General features: G+C 46.5%; 1 protein-coding gene across 6 annotated transcripts in view; it reads right to left on the bottom strand.

Moving 5' to 3' along the window:
* Positions 1-11,737: 11,737 nt before the first annotated feature.
* The window catches only part of AHCYL2 (adenosylhomocysteinase like 2), a 301,797-nt gene continuing 293,126 nt past the window's right edge, over positions 11,738-20,408 (bottom strand). For all 6 annotated transcript variants that reach the window (XM_063926721.1, XM_063926723.1, XM_063926722.1 and 3 more), the window contains exon 17: positions 11,738-15,473. In XM_063926721.1, coding sequence (XP_063782791.1) covers positions 15,467-15,473 — 7 coding nt within the window. In that variant the 3' untranslated portion in view covers positions 11,738-15,466. The remainder of the gene's footprint in view (positions 15,474-20,408) is intronic.

Here is a 20,408-nt window from a genome sequence, read left to right as displayed (position 1 = left end):
CGCTATCATTGCTCTGAGTGACTCCATCTTGAACTTGAACCTTTTTATGTAAGTGTTCAAGGATTTCAGATTTAAAATGGGTCTCACCGAGCCGTCCGGCTTCGGTACCACAAACAGCGTGGAATAATACCCCTTTCCCTGTTGTAGGAGGGGTACCTTGATTATCACCTGCTGGGAATACAGCTTGTGAATGGCTTCCAATACCGCCTCCCTGTCGGGGGGAGACGTTGGTAAAGCAGACTTCAGGAACCGGCGAGGGGGAGACGTCTCGAATTCCAATTTGTACCCCTGAGATACTACCTGCAGGATCCAGGGGTCCACTTGCGAGTGAGCCCACTGCGCGCTGAAATTCTTGAGACGGGCCCCCACCGTGCCTGAGTCCGCTTGTAAGGCCCCAGCGTCATGCTGAGGACTTGGCAGAAGCGGGGGAGGGCTTCTGTTCGTGGGAAGAGGCTGTCTGCTGCAGTCTTTTTCCCCTTCCTCTGCCCCGGGGCAGATATGAGTGGCCTTTTGCCCGCTTGCCCTTATGGGGACGAAAGGACTGAGCCTGAAAAGACGGTATCTGTTTCTGCTGAGAGGTGACCTGGGGTAAAATGGTGGATTTCCCAGCCGTTGCCGTGGCCACCAGGTCCGATAGACCGACCCCAAATAACTCCTCCCCTTTATACGGCAATACTTCCATATGCCGTTTGGAATCCGCATCACCTGACCACTGTCGCGTCCATAACCCTCTTCTGGAAGAAATGGACATCGCACTTACTCTTGATGCCAGAGTGCAAATATCCCTCTGTGCATCTCGCATATATAGAAATGCATCCTTTAAATGCTCTATAGTCAATAATATATTGTCCCTGTCCAGGGTATCAATATTTTCAGTCAGGGAATCCGACCAAGCCACCCCAGCACTGCACATCCAGGCTGAGGCGATTGCTGGTCGCAGTATAATACCAGTATGTGTGTATATACTTTTTAGGATATTTTCCAGCTTCCTATCAGCTGGTTCCTTGAGGGCGGCCGTATCAGGAGACGGTAACGCCACTTGTTTTGATAAGCGTGTGAGCGCCTTATCTACCCTAGGGGGTGTTTCCCAACGTGCCCTAACCTCTGGCGGGAAAGGGTATAATGCCAATAATTTTTTAGAAATTAGCAGTTTTTTATCGGGGGAAACCCACGCTTCATCACACACCTCATTTAATTCATCTGATTCAGGAAAAACTACGGGTAGTTTTTTCACACCCCACATAATACCCTTTTTTGTGGTACTTGTAGTATCAGAAATGTTCAAAACCTCCTTCATTGCCGTGATCATGTAACGTGTGGCCCTACTGGAAAATACGTTTGTTTCCTCACCGTCGACACTGGAGTCAGTGTCCGTGTCTGTATCGACCTGAGGTAACGGGCGTTTTAGAGCCCCTGACGGTGTTTGAGACGCCTGTACAGGTATTAACTGATTTGCCGGCTGTCTCATGTCGTCAACAGTCTTTTGTAAAGTGCTGACACTATCACGTAATTCTTTCCCTAAGACCATCCAGTCAGGTGTCGACTCCCTAGGGGGTGACATCACTAACACAGGCAATTGCTCCGCCTCCACACCATTTTCCTCCTCATACATGTCGACACAACGTACCGACACACAGCACACACACAGGGAATGCTCTGACAGAGGACAGGACCCCACTAGCCCTTTGGGGAGACAGAGGGAGAGTTTGCCAGCACACACCAGAGCGCTATATATATATATATATATATATATATATATATATATATATATATAGGGATAACCTTATATAAGTGTTTTTCCATGATATAGCTGCAATATATATTTATCTGCCAAATTAGTGCCCCCCCTCTCTTGTTTTACCCTGTTTCTGTAGTTCAGGACTGCAGGGGAGAGTCAGGGAGCCTTCCTCCAACGGAGCTGTGAGGAAAAAATGGCGCCAGTGTGCTGAGGAGATAGGCTCCGCCCCCTTTTCGGCGGCCTTTCTCCCGCTTTTTTATGGAAAAATTGGCAGGGGTTAAATGCATCCATATAGCCCAGGAGCTATATGTGATGTATTTTTTGCCAAAAAAGGTGTTTTTATTGCGTCTCAGGGCACCCCCCCCAGCGCCCTGCACCCTCAGTGACCGGAGTGTGAAGTGTGCTGAGAGCAATGGCGCACAGCTGAGGTGCTGTGCGCTACCTTATTGAAGACAGGACGTCTTCTGCCGCCGATTTTACGGACCTCTTCAGTCTTCTGGCTCTGTAAGGAGGACGGCGGCGCGGCTCTGGGACCCATCCATGGCTGGGCCTGTGATTGTCCCTCTGGAGCTAATGTCCAGTAGCCTAAGAAGCCCAATCCACTCTGCATGCAGGTGAGTTCGCTTCTTCTCCCCTTAGTCCCTCGGTGCAGTGAGCCTGTTGCCAGCCAGCAGGTCTCACTGAAAATAAAAAACCTAAAACTAAACTTTTTTCTAAGCAGCTCAGGAGAGCCACCTAGACTGCACCCTTCTCGTTCGGGCACAAAAATCTAACTGAGGCTTGGAGGAGGGTCATAGGGGGAGGAGCCAGTGCACACCAGGTAGTCCTAAAGCTTTTACTTTTGTGCCCAGTCTCCTGCGGAGCCGCTATTCCCCATGGTCCTTTCGGAGTCCTCAGCATCCACTAGGACGTTAGAGAAAAAGATTTACCGGTAGGTTTAAAATCTTATTTTCCCTTACGTCCTAGAGGATGCTGGGGATTCCGTAAGGACCATGGGGTTCATACCAAAGCTCCAGACCGGGCGGGAGAGTGCAGACGACTCTGCAGCACCGACTGAGCAAACGCAAGATCCTCATCCGCCAGGGTATCAAACTTATAGAACTTTGCAAAAGTGTTTGTACCTGACCAGGTAGCTGCTCGGCAAAGCTGTAAAGCAGAGACGCCTCGGGCAACCGCCCAAGAAGAGCCCACCTTGCTAGTGGAATGGGCCTTTACCGAATTTGGTAACGGCAATCCTGCCGTAGAATGAGCCTGCTGAGTCGTGTTACAGATCCAGCGAGCAATAGTCTGCTTCGAAGCAGGAGCGCCAACTTTGTTGGCCGCATACAAGACAAACAGTGCTTCTGTTTTCCTAACCCGAGCCGTCCTGGCTACATCGATTTGAGGCCCTGACTACATCCAGGGACTTGGAATCCTCCAAGTCACCCGTAGCCACAGGCACCACAATAGGTTAGTTCATATGAAATGAAGAAACCACCTTAGGCAAAAATTGAGGACGAGTCCTCAACTCTGCTCTATCCACATGGAAAGTCAAATAGGGGCTCTTGTGAGACAAGGCCGCCAATTCGGACACCCGCCTTGCAGATGCCAAGGCCAACAACATGACCACCTTCCAAGTGAGAAATTTCAATTCAACCGTTTGAAGAGGTTCAAACCAGTGAGACTTCAGGAACCGTAACACCACGTTAAGGTGCCACTGGGGGCACAAAAGGAGGCTGGATGTGCAGCACTCCCTTTGCAGAAGTCTGGACTTCTGGGAGAGAAGCTAATTCCTTCTGAAAGAAAATAGACAGGGCCGAAATCTGTACCTTAATGGAGCCTAATCTTAGGCCTATATCCACTCCTGTCTGTAGAAAGTGGAGAAAACGGCCCAGATGAAAATCTTCCGTAGGAGCATTCTTGGCTTCACACCAAGAAACATACTTCCTCCAGATACGGTGATAATGTTTTGCCGTCACCTCCTTCCTAGCCTTTATCAGAGTAGGGATGACTTCCTCCGGAATACCTTTCCCAGTTAGGAATCGGTGTTCAACCGCCATGCCGTCAAACGTAACCACGGTAAGTCTTGGAACACGCAGGGCCCCTGTTGTAACAGGTCCTCCCTGAGAGGAAGAGGCCATGGATCTTCTGTGACCATCTCCTGAAGATCTGAATACCAGGCCCTTCGAGGCCAATCTGGAACAATGAGTATTGTTTTCACTCTTTTTTTGTCTTATGATTCTCAATATTTTTGAGATGAGAGGAAGAGGGGGGGAACACATAGGCCTACTGAAACACCCATGGTGTCACCAGGGCGTCCACCGCTACTGCCTGAGGGTCCCTTTACCTGGCACAATACCTCCGAAGCTTCTTGTTGAGGCGTGACGCCATCACGTCTATGTGAGGAATTCCCCAAAGACTTATCTCTGTAAAAACTTCTTGATAATGAAGTCCCCACTCTCCTGGATGGAGATCGTGTCTCCTGAGGAAGTCTGCTTCCCAGTTGTCCACTCCCGGAATGAAGACCGCTGACAGAGCGCTTACGTGATTTTCCGCCCAGCAAAGAATCCTGGTGGCTTCCGCCATTGCCACTCTGCTCCTTGTCCCGCCTTGGCAGTTTACATGAGCCACGGTTGTGACGTTGTCCGATTGAATCAGAACCGGTAGGTCGCAAAGAAGATTCTCCGCTTATCGTAGGCCGTTGTATATGGCCCTCAATTCCAGTACGTTGATGTGTAGACAAGCCTCCTGGCTTAACCATAGCCCCTGAAAATTTCTTCCTTGTGTGACTGCTCCCCATCCTCGGAGGCTCGCGTCCGTGGTCACCAGAACCCAGTCTTGAATGCCGAACCTGCGACCCTCTAGAACAGGCATTCCCAACCGCGGTCCTCAAGGCACACTAACAGTGCAGGTTTTAGTGATATCCAGGCTTCAGCACAGATGGTTAAATCAAAATAACTGAGGTACTAATTAAGTCACCTGTGTTCAAGCCTGGATATCACTAAAGCCAGGACTGTTAGTGTGCTTGAGGACCGAGGTTGGGAAACACTGCTCTAGAAGGTGAGCACTTTGCAGCCACCACAGGAGACACCCTGGCCCTGGGGGACAGGCTTATCTTCTGATGTATTAGTAGATGGGACCCGGACCCCTTGTCCAGGAGGTCCCACTGAAACGTCCTTGCATGAAACCTGCCGAAGGGGATGGCCTCGTAGGCTGCCACCATTTTCCCCAGAACTCAAATGCATTGATGAACTGACACTCTTTTTGGTTTTAGCAAGTCTCTGACCATGTTCTGGAGGTCCTGGGCTTTTTCCATCGGGAGAAAAACCCTCTTCTGTTCCATGTCCAGAATCATGCCTAGGAATGATAGTCGAGTCGTTGGAATCAATTGTGACTTTGGCAGATTGAGAATCCAACCGTGTTGTTGTAGCACTCTCAGGGAGAGCGACACGCTCTTCTGCAATTGATCTCTCAATCTTGCTTTTATCAGGAGATCGTCCAAGTATGGGATAATTGTGACTCCCTGCCTGCGCAGGAGCACCATCATCTCCACCATCACCTTGGTGAAAATCCTCGGGGCCGTGAAAAGCCCAAACGGTAATGACAGTCCTGTACAGCGAATCTCAGGTACGCCTGATGAGGAGGATATATGGGGACATGAAGGTATGCATCCTTTATGTCGAGTGACACCATAAAATCCCCCCCCTTCCAGACTGGAGATCACAGCCCGGAGCGATTCCATCTTGAATTTGATCTTTTCCAAGTACAGGTTTAGGGATTTTAGATTTAAAATGGGTCTGACCGAACCATCCGGCTTCGGGACCACAAACAGGGTCGAATAGTACCCTTTCCCCTGTTGGACTAGGGGAACCTTGACAATAACTTGCTGTTGACACAGCTTTTGAATTGCAGCTAACACTACTTCCCTCTCTGGGGAAGAAGCTGGCAAGGCCGACTTGAAAAATCGGCGAGGGGGCACCTCTTCAAAATTCCAGTTTGTAGCCTTGGGATACAATATCCATTGCTTAAGGGTCCACGTCTGACAGAACCCAGACCCGGCTGAAGAGTCAAAGATGTGCCCCCACCGGTGTGGACTCCCTCAGTGGAGCCCCAGCGTCATGCGGTGGATTTAGTAGAAGCTGGGGAGGACTTCTGCTCCTGGGAACTAGCCGAAGCAGGCGTTCTCTTCCCTCTACCCTTACCTCTGGCGAGGAAGGATGAGCCCCGACCTCTTCTGGACTTATGCGACCGAAAGGACTGCATCTGATATTGTGGAGTTTTCTTTTGCTGTGGGGGAACAAAAGGCAAAAAGGTAGATTTACCCGCGGTAGCTGTGGCAACCAGGTCCGCGAGACCTTCCCCAAATAAAACCTCACCTTTTTATGGTAAAACCTCCATATGCTTCTTTGAATCGGCATCACCCATCCATTGGCGGGTCCACAGGGCTCGCCTAGCAGAAATCGCCATGGCGTTGGCTCTCGAACCTAGCAGCCCAACGTCTCTGAGTCTCTCTCATATATAAGACTGCGTCTTTAATGTGACCTAAGGTCAATAAAATGGTATCCCTGTCTAGGGTATCAAGGTCAGCTGACAAGGTATCTGTCAAAGCTGCAACTGCGCTACATACCCATGCCGATGCTATTGCCGGTCTGAGTAAAGCACCCGTATGCGTATAGATTTTAAGGTAGTTTCCTGTCTGCGATCAGGATCCTTGAGGGCTGCAGTGTCTGGAGACGGTAGCGCCACCTTCTTGGACAGGCGCGTTAAAGCCTTGTCCACCTTGGGTGAGTATTCCCAGCGTACCCTGTCCTGTGCTGGGAAAGGATACGCCATAAGAATCCTCTTGGGAATCTGCAGTTTTTTGTCTGGAGTTTCCCAAGCTTTTTCAAATAACTCATTCAGCTCACGAGACGGGAGAAAGGTTACCTCAGGTTTCTTTTCCTTATACATGCGCACCCTCGTGTCAGGGACAGAGGGGTCATCTCTGATATGCAAAACATCTTTTATTGCAATAATCATAATGAATACTTTTGGCCACCCTTGGGTGTAACCTCGCATCATCGTAGTCGACACTGGAGTCAGAATCCGTGTCTGTATCAGTGCCTGCTATTTGGGATGGGGACGCTTTTGAGACCCTGAAGGGCCCTGTGACACAGTCCAATCCGTGGATTGACTCCCTGCCTTTTCCATGGACTCTGCTTTGTCCCTTCTCTTATGTAATAAGTTCACATTTGCATTTAAAACATTCCACATGTCCACCCAATCATGAGTCGGCGTTGCAGACAGACACCACAATCATCTGCTCCACCTCCTCCTTAGATGAGCCTTCCACCACAGACATGCCGACACACGCGTACCGACACCCCCACACACACAGGGATATATCTATAAGGAGACAGTTCCCCAACAATGCCCTTAGGAGAGACAGAGAATGCCAGCACACACCCAGCGCCAACTGACACTGGAAACAGAATTCCCAGATAATAGCGCTTTTATATATAATAAATTGTGTAATACACTCACTGCGCCTTACAAGTGCCGCCACCCCCCCTCTTTTCAGCCCTGTGTCACCATGTTCAGCAGGGGAGAGTCCGGGGAGCCAGCTTCTCTGCAGTGCTCTGTGGAGAAAATGGCGCTGGTTAGTGCTGAGGGACCAAGCTCCGCCCCCTCCAGCGGCGGGCTTTGGTCCCGCTCAATTTTATAAAACTGGAGGGGGATTTATACACTTACTGCCTCCGCAACCTATATCCATATTGCTGCCCTCTGCCCTGCACCCATCAGTGCCTGCTAGTGTGTGTTGTGTGTGGGCACAATGGCGCACAGCGTTACTGCTGCGCGCTTACCTCAGGGAAGATCTGAAGTCTTCTGCCGCCTTAGAAGTCTTCTTTTCTTCTTATACTCACCTGGCTTCAATCTTCCGGCTCTGTGAGGAGGACGGCGGCGCGGCTCTGGGGCGAACGGCGGGGGGAGACTTGCGTTCCGACTCCCTCTGGAGCTAATGGCGTCCAGTAGCCTAAGAAGCAGAGCCTATCACTTAAGTAGGTCTGCTTCTCGCTCCTCAGTCCCACGATGCAGGGAGCCTGTTGCCAGCAGTGCTCCCTGAAAATAAAAAACCTAACAAAATTATTTTAATCAGAGAAACTCAGGAGAGCTTCCCTGTAGTGCACCCATTCTCCTCTGGGCACAGGAACTAACTGAGGTCTGGAGGAGCCAGTGCACACCCATTCTAAAGTTTTTTATAGTGCCCATGTCTCCTGCGGAGCCCGTCTATACCCCATGGTCCTTACGGAGTCCCCAGCATCCTCTAGGACATAAGAGAAAACGGCTTTGTCATAACAGTCCCGTAAAGGCCTTGCCATGTATTCATCCAATAGGAAAAGCACACACAGTATGCCTGTACGAGGGAGAAATTGCCATTTTGAAATATTCAAGTATTGTTCTTGAGGACTGGTTATCAAAGTATTGCTGAATGGGAGCAGACACTCCGTCCATCTCTTGTACTGCATCTCATTACTGCGTAGCTCAGCACTCTCCAATATTAGGATGTACACCTCTATTCCCTGTTCTAGTCCATGCTTTTATGATTGTTTAATAGCAGGAAGTGAGGCTTTTGCACAGTCACTCACTAATCTTCAGGGAAAGCAGGCATAGTGGTATACTTATTTGAAAGAATCAAGCAGTAAGAGCAGTTATAGCAAACAATTACAAATGTGAGAACCAGTGTGTTCTACCACTAATCTAAATAAATGTCACAGGAAAAAAAATTAAACAAGGAAAGCAAATAATAAATTCGGCATCAAAAAGGGAACGAACTCAAAGTCAGGGTTTCTACATATCAAAACGTGAAGGGAGATTATTAAAAGTACGGTAACCAAATGGAAAAGAACTTTTCAACATTATTTTACACATCCAAGAATATTGCATGCAATCCATACCACGATCCTGTGATATATACGACTGAACAGACTGCCAGAAACCCTGTACCAAGGCGCATGACCACATACAGCGGGATACTCTTTTTACTCTTCCTGAATGTCACACCCTGTGTGTACTACTCTATGATACCAGATGATGATACAAGCAAAAGGATAGAGCAGAGTCATGAACTGTAAAATAAGGTCAGTTTATGTAGCAGCAGAGAAGAGCTCAGTTCAGGCAGTGTTCTGTAGCAGAGTTAGGGTGGGTGTATCGGGATGCCGGTGGTAAGCATAGCGATGCTGGGATCCTGGCTGCAGAATGCCGTCGGGTGGGGCGAGCGTACCAAATCCAGCCGGTCAAAATCCCAACAAGGTCAAAATACTGACATTTAAGATGTCGACAGGTCAAAAAGTCAACATGAGGTTTTTCATTGAAAACGACTTGTTCATACTTTAACATCCCAATGGACCTGGAGGGGGAATATAATAGTGTGCCGAGCGTATAGCAAGCCATGTGAGGGGACGTGGTACATGTATACAGTATCCATGTCGATGTATGTGGACATACATACCAAAAAAAAAAAATTAAACTTATGTAAACTTTTTGACCTGTCGACATATTAAATGTCAGTCAATTGTTGTTGGGATTTTGACTGTATGTATTTCATACCCGTATTTAATTGCAGGCTTTGAGTCACAAGCAGTATTCAACCCACGCAGATTTCTAAAGCAAAGTCCAGACTAACCCTGCCCTTTTTTTTTTTAAAGGGGTTATTAACATATCCACAACATTCTGAAGCAAAGAGAATACAGGAGCTGGATTAGAACACATCCAGGTCACAGCATGTATTAAACCTGTTGACAGCCTTCTTTAATAAGAGCACTGTTCATGAAACAAAGATGCATGTTTTCATTAGTAAAGACAGGGCTTAAAATGGTCCTGGAGAGGTGGGGGAACTCATCACCTACACACTGAAGATGTACGCCTCAAAAGGGAGTGTGGCCTTACTAGGTTAGTGCCCTTCACACACACAATGCCCACAATAGCAGTGCCCCTTACCCACACAATGCCCACAGTAGTTCCGCAGGTCTGATTGGCTCACGCCAGTTAAAAAAAAAAAATCAAAAAAAAATCCTTGTTTTCTTTTGACAGCCGGTCCGCTCTCAAACCAAGATTGGCTGGCGGCCGCTGCCTGGTTTAAAAAGCACTGCATCTGGGACCCGATGCTAGGGGTTGGGCGGAGGCAAAACTGGTTAATTCTTCAATTAGAAGTGACGGAACACAGTTCCTGCCCACTTTAACCTTATCACACATGCAAGGTTTGGAAGCTCTAGGGTCTAGTCATGTATAAACATAATTCTTAAAGTGGGAGTTACCAGCATAAGACTGATAAATTTGCCCTAAAGCCAGCATTATACTGGTCATTTTAAAACAGAAAGTAATTGATGTAGCCAACACTTGTAGATGCAGGTTGTACTGTATCAACTAATGCTGCTTTACTGTGCAGACTTGACCTCTACGGTTTTTCCATGACCTGACTTCACACAAGGAAATGCCTAGCGACTTCACAGGATATCCCTTGGATAATATCAACACTTAAACTTGTTACTCAGACTCAGGGATTGTGAAAAATAAATTAAAAATGACAAAATATATATCTATGTAATAGTGAACTTACTGCAGCATGACTGGATAGAAAATGTATTTTTCATAACTCAAATAACACTTGTTTGAAGCTAAAAAAAAAAAAAAAAAAACCACTATAAAACTATTGATAGTAGCCTTTAATCATTAAAATGTCCAAACTTGTAAGTTAGAGTATGTACTTCGAGCCACCACCACCTAGTATCTGCACTAGCATGGAATAGTTAGCTTAGTATTTAGAAGGTGATCTTTCTGCAGGGAATACATACGTTTGACCAGCAGGCGAGATGTCGGCTGTTACTATACAGACAGCAGAATCCGCACGCCACAGGTTATATTCCCACTCGGCTGGATCCACCAACCGAGTGGGAATAATCTGCGGTGGTCGGGATTCCATCCGATGGCATTTCATCGGCTGTCTGAATTCCGGCATCTGTATCCTGATCGCCAGTATATTAACTGCATCCCCTCTACAATATATGGCAGTTAAGTTGCACCTTTATGGTGTAATGGTTATCATCACTGCCTCACAGCACTGAGGTCATAGGTGCAATTCCCACTATGGATCTAACTGTGTGTAGTTTGTACATTTTCCCTGTGCTTGTGTGGCTTTCCTCCAGGTGCTCCAGTTTCCTCCCAGAGTCCAAAAATATATTGATAGGTTAATTGGATCCAAACCAAATTAATCCTTGCGTGAATGTGTGTACATGTGGTACGGAATATAGATTGTAAAATCCACTGGGGCAGGTACTTATGTCAATGGCCAAATATTCTCTGTAAATTGCTGCGGAATGTGTGTGCTATAGAAAGAACTGGTAATAAATAAGTTGTGTAGTACTGTAATTACCGGCACCAGGATTTGTTAATGTGCACTATGAAGTGCTGTGGCAAGGGAGTAGTACTGCCTTAGGCAGTATAATTGGCAACAATGGAACTGTCCTTGTAATTGTCCTGTAAAAGGTGGGAGGCAGTCCAGATTGTGCCGCCACTTTCTTATTTATACACACCCCTCAGACAAGACGTGTGTAGCCTTGTCCTGCTGGTACATCTGTACTACTCATGCTGTAGTATGGGAAAGCATTAGTATGGTTAACCTTCAAGGATATACATATACTAGTAGAAGGCTAACCGGCGGATACACATGGATATACTTGGCAACACAATTGTATTCAGAAAGGACACTGAGCTTTCACCAAGTATAAACTGTAATCAGGTCATGTGCCAGTACTAGCGGGACAGCCTATGTGTTTTAGAAGACCATATAAAACAACGTACCAACTAAAAGTCAATCACACCTACGGCATAAGCCATGTCAGCAAAATTCATTCCAGCTATCTACAGTCTTATCCCATGGAGAAGAGATTGGCAAAACAATATTTGTAAACTTTATTTTTTCCTTTGGGGAAGGGGGGGGGGGGGGGTTGGGGAGAATAAGACAAATTAAAAACACCACACTCCTTTTATTTGACAGCATTTTATTTATGTTTAAGATTACGGATTTCTTATTGCTGATCTAATACAATCACTCATACTTTAAAAATGTAAGACTCTTGGAAAATGCTGTTATGGATGCTGCATTTCCTCCATACTGCAGAACAGGATGACAAATACAGACTGTCCAAGACCTCTGCTGCTGGTAAGTAAGCTACAGTGAATTGTGCATTGCAGGCTCAACCAGCAGCATGGGTGATATTATATTAATCAATGCCCAAAGGTGTTTCCTTTAAAATAAATTTTTTGCTGGTAATAACCTGTATCTCCTGCTAGTCTGGAAATCTCAAATTGTTCGCTATGTAGCATATTTAGACATTGAAACAAGACTTTGCTGATTAAGAAAAGCTTGAGCTGTTACTGTAATAGAACGTAGGTCAAGGGATGCAGGGCTCTGGAATTCATTTCTTTAAACAAAATCAACTTAAAATGTATAATTTACAGTAGAGAGCCATTTTCTGGGCTGCACCAACACCCACCCTTTCAGTTCACCAATTAGTGGCATCAATTAGGCATGAGGTGTCTCATGCCCCTGTGATTGCAGATGCTGCATGATCATGAATACTGGATCAACCAAGAAATGTCTACCTCTACTGTCTATAGGTCATTGGTAGACAAACTCAAAAACTGCTGTCTCAAAAGTCTGTCAAAATAGGGTGTGCTTTTAAAACAGATGTACCAGTCAGCCGTGGTGTGGCAGGAACATAAAGAAAAAGCATTGTTTCAATTCATGATTTCATCCAGAAATGGCAATTCATAACTTAGAGGAGATAACGTACACAAGTCTATATATATATATATATATATATATATGTATATACGACAGCCATATACAGCAGGGCTCTGTATCATTGTATATACACATATACCCACACTGTGGCAATAAGTCTTTGTATAGCACAAGATCACAACACAGTCTGAGATTCTGTGGTTACGTAGCAGCAGAATACCGCAATATGCAGTAAAAAGGAACAAAATTACTAGATCTATATACATATTAAAATAAAAATTAGTTAGAAAATAGAATCATCAAATTCAATATGATAATCCACTGAATTTATATCTGATTTAGAACTTTGGAGGAAAATTCAAGATATCCAGTCTAAAATTGAAGTGATTTTTAAAAACAGTTTCCAACTGGAGCAGGTAAGGAGGAGTTCACAGCTTTAACAGGGATTGTGAAGAGTCCCTTATAGTGAGGGTGGCTCAGTCATTGGGCTGCCGATACGACGAAAAAGGAGTGATTTACATGACAAAGTCCAAATTGACTCATTTAATTAATGCACATGGCTAGTCAAGTAGTAACTTGAACCACTTTGTAAAATTAGCAGCTTTAAGTTGGACTTGGCAAGAAGAGCATACTACAGTAGCAGAATTTACACACAGGTGACTAGAAAGGCTGGCCAAGAGATGCAAGCTTGTACATTAGAACCGAAAACACACCGTAATTAAACTTAAAATGAAAATACTTTGTATTAATCGTCAATATGTTTCTCGTTAAACATATTAAGACTGCTGCCGTACACTCCTGCAGAAGAACAGGCTCACTGTGCTTTAGACCTGAAGTACCATGTTAAAACAATGAATCAATGAGAGGTCACATGGAAATAATTTTATATACAATAAATTCCTGGAGGCCACTTAATCTATATAGGGGTAATAAAATGGTTTAGTTCTCGGTTATATATGGGTAAGAACTTACAATGACTGTCTGCCACCAACATTGGGTGCTGACACCAGTCAGTCACTCTTCCAGATACCTCATTTTTGGCAATACATGAATTAAACGATCCATGACCGCTTTTGGACCAGCTTGCTTTAACCAGAGGAATGTCGCAAAAGAACCTTTAAACCTAAAATGCAGGTTGCTTTATATACAAAAATTAATCAATATTCAAAACACAAACATTAGCAAGGGTGCCCACACATGGTGCTATTATCGCGTACGATTTGATCTTTTTAGTTCAAATCGCATTGCATCGAGTTCAAGTTGCACTGTTTATTTTCCCTTGTGATGCACGCTCCCGCGTAGTCTATATTGCAAGGCAAAATAGTATGTGCAATCAGGTATTTTTGTACCACATTGCATACAGTACATATTGTAGTGTAGTCAAAATCGTATCTAGTTCAATTCGCACCGTGTGTACAGTCCAAATCACATACCACTTAGTCCTAATCGCATAGCACACATTGTATAGGCTCAAATCGCACCTACTGTAGCACAGATCTCACCGTGTGTGGGCCCCATTAGTGTATTAGATCAACTTATTTTTGGTTTAGTTGACATTTATTTACAATAATTTGAGATAAACCACATTATTGAAGGACAAATCTATTCTCTGCAAATGAAGATAGAGTGCAAGCCGCCATTCATCCCAAGTGTTCTGATCTGAGGGGTCTGTACAACAGATGGAATGTTGGAAGCTATATCCAGGTCACTCCAGGTTAGCAGTGAACAGGGTCTTCATAGTGGAGTAGCAGCATATTGCTTCTAGAGCTCTACACATGCTCCCAAGGGCACAGCCAAGTATCAGTTGCTACATCTAAGTGGGTATGTGGGGCTCATTACAGTTCACTACTATAACAGCAATGTTACCTCCAGTGAGTTAGGGCGTGATCCATATTTCCAAAGAAAGGCCCCTTAATGAAACACAATTAAATGACCACACCACCCGAAATGTCACCTCTCATTGATCCATGTTCATTAAAAGTAGCACAGACTGGTATATATTCTAGTGGGTACATTTTGGAATAGGCTAGCAATGCATTTAGGGGTCCTGGGATAATGCAAAATATACAAGTGTGGACCCTTTGCAAAACCTTATGAATACAATTTGGTACAGTAAGCTACCAGTAGGTGTCACAGTTCAGTGAAATACTATTTAGTGTCATGATCTTCTAGAGCTGGCCTGGCCAACCTGTGGCTCTCCAGCTGTCGTGAAACTACAAGTCCCAGCATGCACTGCCACAAATTTGTTATTCGGGGATACTAAAACTGTGGCAGGGCATGCTGAGATGTGTAGTTTCACAACAGCTGAAAAGCCACAGATTAACCAGGCATGTTCCAGAGATATTACAGCAGCTTAGCAGGTGCAGGCTGATGATTCTATCTTCTCCATTACCTGACACAAGGGAGAGGGAATGCCACCCCCCATTCCTCAAAAAAAGGGAAAAAAAAGCAAAACACTATCACTGTTAAAATGCACAATAAAATTAAGGTAGGTCACTTTACAATTTTCATTAAGACATCCATACTTCGCATCCATCAGGAAAATCAATATTAAAAAGACGAAATAAAAATGCAATGTAACGCAAAATAAATTCCTTTTCAATTCAGGATTCATGCTTGTTAACTTGTTCCCCTTCCCGTGTGCTGCTGGGATGAGCAGTGTTAACAGATTGCTATAAGCCTGTAAGTACAGCATACATCTAGAAGGTACCTGTTACAATCCTATAAGAACAGGCCCCTCAAAATCCAGCAACCTGTGGACTAGCACAGACAGCAGGTGCAGTATTATTCTAGGCATCTTCTTTGTAATAAATACCCTAATATGTTGTTTGCTAATATGGCAGAAAGTCCAGTTCTTCTAAAAAAGACCTGGCCGAAGAGTGGCTGTGAAAGGCTTCAGTTTTATTTTTCTTGTTTTCATTATACCAGATCTCACCCATCTTCCAATATCACCACACTTGTGGGACTCAATACCTGAGAGAACAAAGAGATATTTAAGATCAGACTGAGTTATAGCATATAACAAAATTATTCTGTTTTATCTTGTTAGTTTGATTTTATACTCCCCATTCATTTTACTTGCAGGCTCAAACCATGGATGCATTCAAAGGTTTTAGGAGAGAGCAGAATTCCATCTAATGGCCCATACACATTAGACGATGTCGCTCTGTGAGCGACATCGTCTAACGTTTCCCCCTCCCGGCCGGTCGGCAGCCGCCTGTACGCACTGAGCGATATGACCGCTCATATCGCTCAGTGACGTCACGCCCCCGCCAGCCCTGCATGAAGGTCGTGGACGACAGTCCACATCCTTCATGCATGCCCTACCGACGGCGACGATCGTTGCCGACCCACGGGGCCGCGCATCGGTCGTCGCTGGCGGCATACACACTTGATGATAAAATGAGCGACGTCGCTCAAGGAGGGGGAAAATGAGCGACGTCGCTCATTTTATCGTTAAGTGTGTATGGACCTTAAGGCTTTGTCATAGCCCCTTCATGCTACTTCACTGAACAGTCCCATTCATATTCAGCAAAACTGGGAAGGGTGTAATAGTTCTGGGATAAAGTCAAAGGTTAGTTGACTAAACACATACAGTAGTCCCAGAACTTGTATCTATTGGTATTTCAGGTGTGTAAGTGGGGGATTCAACAATCTGTAACAATTTTTTTTTCCTTCTGTCAGCACAGACAGCTAGGGAAAGAGTTTCTCCTGTGCGGTCTCCTGCCTTTGAAAACCAGATAAATCACACATCCTGAGTACGTCACCGCTGCCTTAACATTGCACATTTGGAAAGGTGTCAAACAGTGCCAAGGAACATTTGTCAAACATGAATACCATTTTTGTAGGGGGGGGGGGAATAGGATTAGGATGCTGGGGACTCCAAAAGGACCATGGGGTATAGACGGGATCCGCAGGAGACATGGGCACACTATAAGACTTTGAATGGGTATAAACTGGCTCCTCCCTCTATGCCCCTCCTCCAGACCTCAGTTATAGGTACTGTGCCCAGAGGAGACGGACATTTCGAGGAAAAGGATTTTGTTAAACTAAGGGTGAGATACATACCAGCTCACACCACACCACACCACACAACATGGCATTTAACTAAACCCAGTTAACAGTGTGAACCAAAACAGATCAGCAACAGTCTGACCCTTACCAACACAACCTTTGTGTAACACAAGCAATAACTATATACAATTACTGCAGATAGAGTCCGCACTGGGACGGGCGCCCAGCATCCTCTACAGACTAAGAGAAAAGGATTTACCGGTAGGCATTAAAATCCTATTTTCTCTAACGTCCTAGTGGATGCTGGGGACTCCGTTAGGACCATGGGGAATAGACGGGCTCCGCAGGAGACAGGGCACTCTAAGAAAGAATTAGGACTACTGGTGTGCACTGGCTCCTCCCTCTATGTCCCTCCTCCAGACCTCAGTTAGAATCTGTGCCCGGTCAGAGCTGGGTGCACTTTAGTGAGCTCTCCTGAGCTTGCTAAGAAAGTATTTTATTAGGATTTTTTATTTTCAGAGACATCTGCTGGCAACAGGCTCTCTGCTACGTGGGACTGAGGGGAGAGAAGCAAACCTACTAACTGCGGATAGGTTGCGCTTCTTAGGCTACTGGACACCATTCGCTCCAGAGGGATCGAACACAGGAACTCACCCTTGTTCGTCCAATCCCGGAGCCGCGCCGCCGTCCCCCTCGCAGAGCCAGAAGACAGAAGCCGGCGAGAGAAGCAAGACTACTTCAAAATCGGCGGCAGATGACTCCTGTCTTCATACGAGGTTGCGCACAGCACTGCAGCTGTGCGCCATTGCTCCCAAATTTAACCTGCACACTCCGGTTACTGTAGGGTGCAGGGCGCAGGGGGGGGGGGGGGGCGCCCTGGGCAGCAATTGAGTACCTCCTGGCAAAATAGAGCATATATACAGCTGGGCACTGTATATATGCATGAGCCCCTGCCATTATTTTACACAAAATCGCGGGACAGAAGCCCGCCGCTGAGGGGGCGGGGCTTCTTCCTCAGCACTCACCAGCGCCATTTTCTCTCCACAGCTCCGCTGAGAGGAAGCTCCCCAGGCTCTCCCCTGCAGAATCACGGTAGAAAGAGGGTAAAAAGAGAGGGGGGCACATAAATTTAGCGCAAAATCACTAATACAGCAGCTACTGGGTAAACACTAAGTTACGGTGTAATTCCTGGGTTATATAGCGCTGGGGTGTGTGCTGGCATACTCTCTCTCTGTCTCTCCAAAAGGCCTTGTGGGGGTTCTGTCCTCAAATAGAGCATCCCCTGTGTGTGTGGTGTGTCGGTACGTTTGTGTCGACATGTTTGACAAGGAAGGCTATGTGGAAGCAGAGCAGGTGCAGATGAATGTGGGGTCGCCGCCGACGGCGCAGACACCTGATTGGATGGATATGTGGAAGGTGTTAAATGATAATGTAAACTCCTTGCATAAAAGGTTGGATAAAGCTGAAGCCTTGGGACAGTCAGGGTCTCAACCCATACCTGATCCTACAGCGCAGAGGCCGTCAGGGTTTTAGAAGCGCCCACTATCCCAGATTGACACGGATATCGACACGGATTCTGACTCCAGTGTCGATGGCGATGATGCAAAGTTGCAGCCTAAAATGGCTAAAGCCATCCGCTACATGATTATAGCAATAAATAGGATGTATTACACATTTCAGAGGTAAATCCGGTCCCTGACAAGAGGGTTTATATGTTTGGGGAAAAAAGGCAAGAAGTGACTTTTCCCCCTTCACATGAGTTAAATGAGTTATGTGAAAAAGCGTGGGATTCCCCTGATAGGAAAATGCAGATTTCCAAACGGTTACTTATGGCGTATCCTTTCCAGCCAACGGACATGTTACGCTGGGAATCCTCCCCTAGGGTAGACAAAGCTTTGACACGCTTAACTAATGGCCCTGCCATCACAGGATACGGCCTCCCTAAAAGATCCTGCGGATAGGAAGCAGGAAGGTATCCTGAAGTCCGTTTATACACATTCAGGTACCCTACTGAGGCCGGCAATTGCGTCGGCCTGGATGTGTAGTGCTGTAGCAGCATGGACAGATAATCTGTCTGAGGAACTTGATACCTTGGACAAGGATACTATATTACTGACCCTGGGGCATATAAAAGACGCTGTCCTATATATGAGGGATGCCCAGAGAGACATTTGCCTACTGGGCTCTAGAATAAATGCAATGTCAATTTCTGCCAGAAGGGTCCTGTGGACTCGGCAATGGACCGGTGATGCAGACTCAAAAAAGCACATGGAGGTTTTACCTTACAAGGGTGAGGAATTGTTTGGGGACGGTCTCTCGGACCTAGTTTCCACAGCTACGGCTGGGAAGTCAAATTTTTTGCCATATGTTCCCTCACAACCTAAGAAAGCACCGTATTACCAAATGCAGTCCTTTCGATCGCACAGAGGCAAGAAAGTCCGAGGTGCGTCTTTTCTTGCCAGAGGCAGGGGTAGAGGAAAGAAGCTGCACAATACAGCTAGTTCCCAGAAACAGAAGTCCTCCCCGTCTTCCACAAAATCCACCGCATGACGCTGGGGCTCCACAGGTGGAGCCAGAAGCGGTGGGGGCGCGTCTCCGAAATTTCAGCCACCAGTGGGTTCGCTCACAGGTGGATCCCTGGGCTATACAGATTGTGTCTCAGGGATACAAGCTGGAATTCAAAGTGATGCCCCCTCACCGTTACCTCAAATCAGCCCTGCCAGCTTCCCCCATAGAAAGGGAAGTAGTGTTAGCGGCAATTCACAAATTATATCTCCAGCAGGTGGTGGTACAGGTTCCCCTCCCTCAACAGGGAAGGGGTTACTATGCCACAATGTTTGTGGTTCCGAAACCGGACGGTTCGGTCAGACCCATATTGAATTTAAAATCCCTGAACATTTACCTGAAAAGGTTCAAGTTCAAGATGGAATCGCTGAGAGCGGTCATCGCAAGCCTGGAAGAGGGGGATTTTATGGTGTCTCTGGACATAAAGGATGCTTACCTGCATGTCCCCATTTATCCACCTCATCAGGAGTACCTCAGATTTGTGGTACAGGACTGTCATTACCAATTCCAGACGTTGCCGTTTGGTCTATCCACGGCACCGAGAATATTTACCAAGGTAATGGCGGAAATGATGGTGCTCCTGCGAAAGCAAGGAGTCACAATTATCCCATACTTGGACGATCTCCTCATAAAGGCGAAGTCCAGAGAGCAGTTGCTGATCAGCGTAGCACACTCTCGGGAGGTGTTACAACAGCACGGCTGGATTCTGAATATTCCAAAGTCGCAGCTGATTCCTACGACGAGACTGCCCTTCCTGGGCATGATTCTGGACACAGACCAGAAGAAGGTGTTTCTCCCGGAGGAGAAGGCCCAGGAGCTCGTGACTCTGGTCAGAGACCTCTTAAAACCAAAACAGGTGTCGGTGCATCAATGCACGCGAGTCCTGGGAAAGATGGTGGCGTCATACGAAGCCATTCCCTTCGGCAGGTTCCATGCGAGGAACTTTCAGTGGGATCTGTTGGACAAGTGGTCCGGATCGCATCTTCAGATGCATCGGCTGATCACCCTATCCCCCAGGGCCAGGGTGTCTCTGCTGTGGTGGCTGCAGAGTGCTCACCTTCTCGAGGGCCGCAGGTTCGGCATACAGGACTGGGTCCTGGTGACCACGGATGCAAGCCTCCGAGGGTGGGGGGCAGTCACTCAGGGAAGAAACTTCCAAGGGCTGTGGTCAAGTCAAGAGGCTTGTCTGCACATCAATATCCTGGAACTAAGGGCCATATACAACGCCCTGAGTCAAGCGGAGCCTCTGCTTCGCAACCAACCGGTGCGGATTCAATCAGACAACCTCACCGCAGTGGCTCATGTAAACCGCCAGGGCGGCACAAGAAG

This window comes from Pseudophryne corroboree, chromosome 6, assembly GCF_028390025.1.
Source record: "Pseudophryne corroboree isolate aPseCor3 chromosome 6, aPseCor3.hap2, whole genome shotgun sequence".
In the NCBI taxonomy this organism is placed as follows: Eukaryota; Metazoa; Chordata; class Amphibia; order Anura; family Myobatrachidae; genus Pseudophryne; species Pseudophryne corroboree.
The sequence above is the reverse complement of the archived record's forward strand: the minus strand, read 5'-3'. Positions and strand labels throughout refer to the sequence as shown.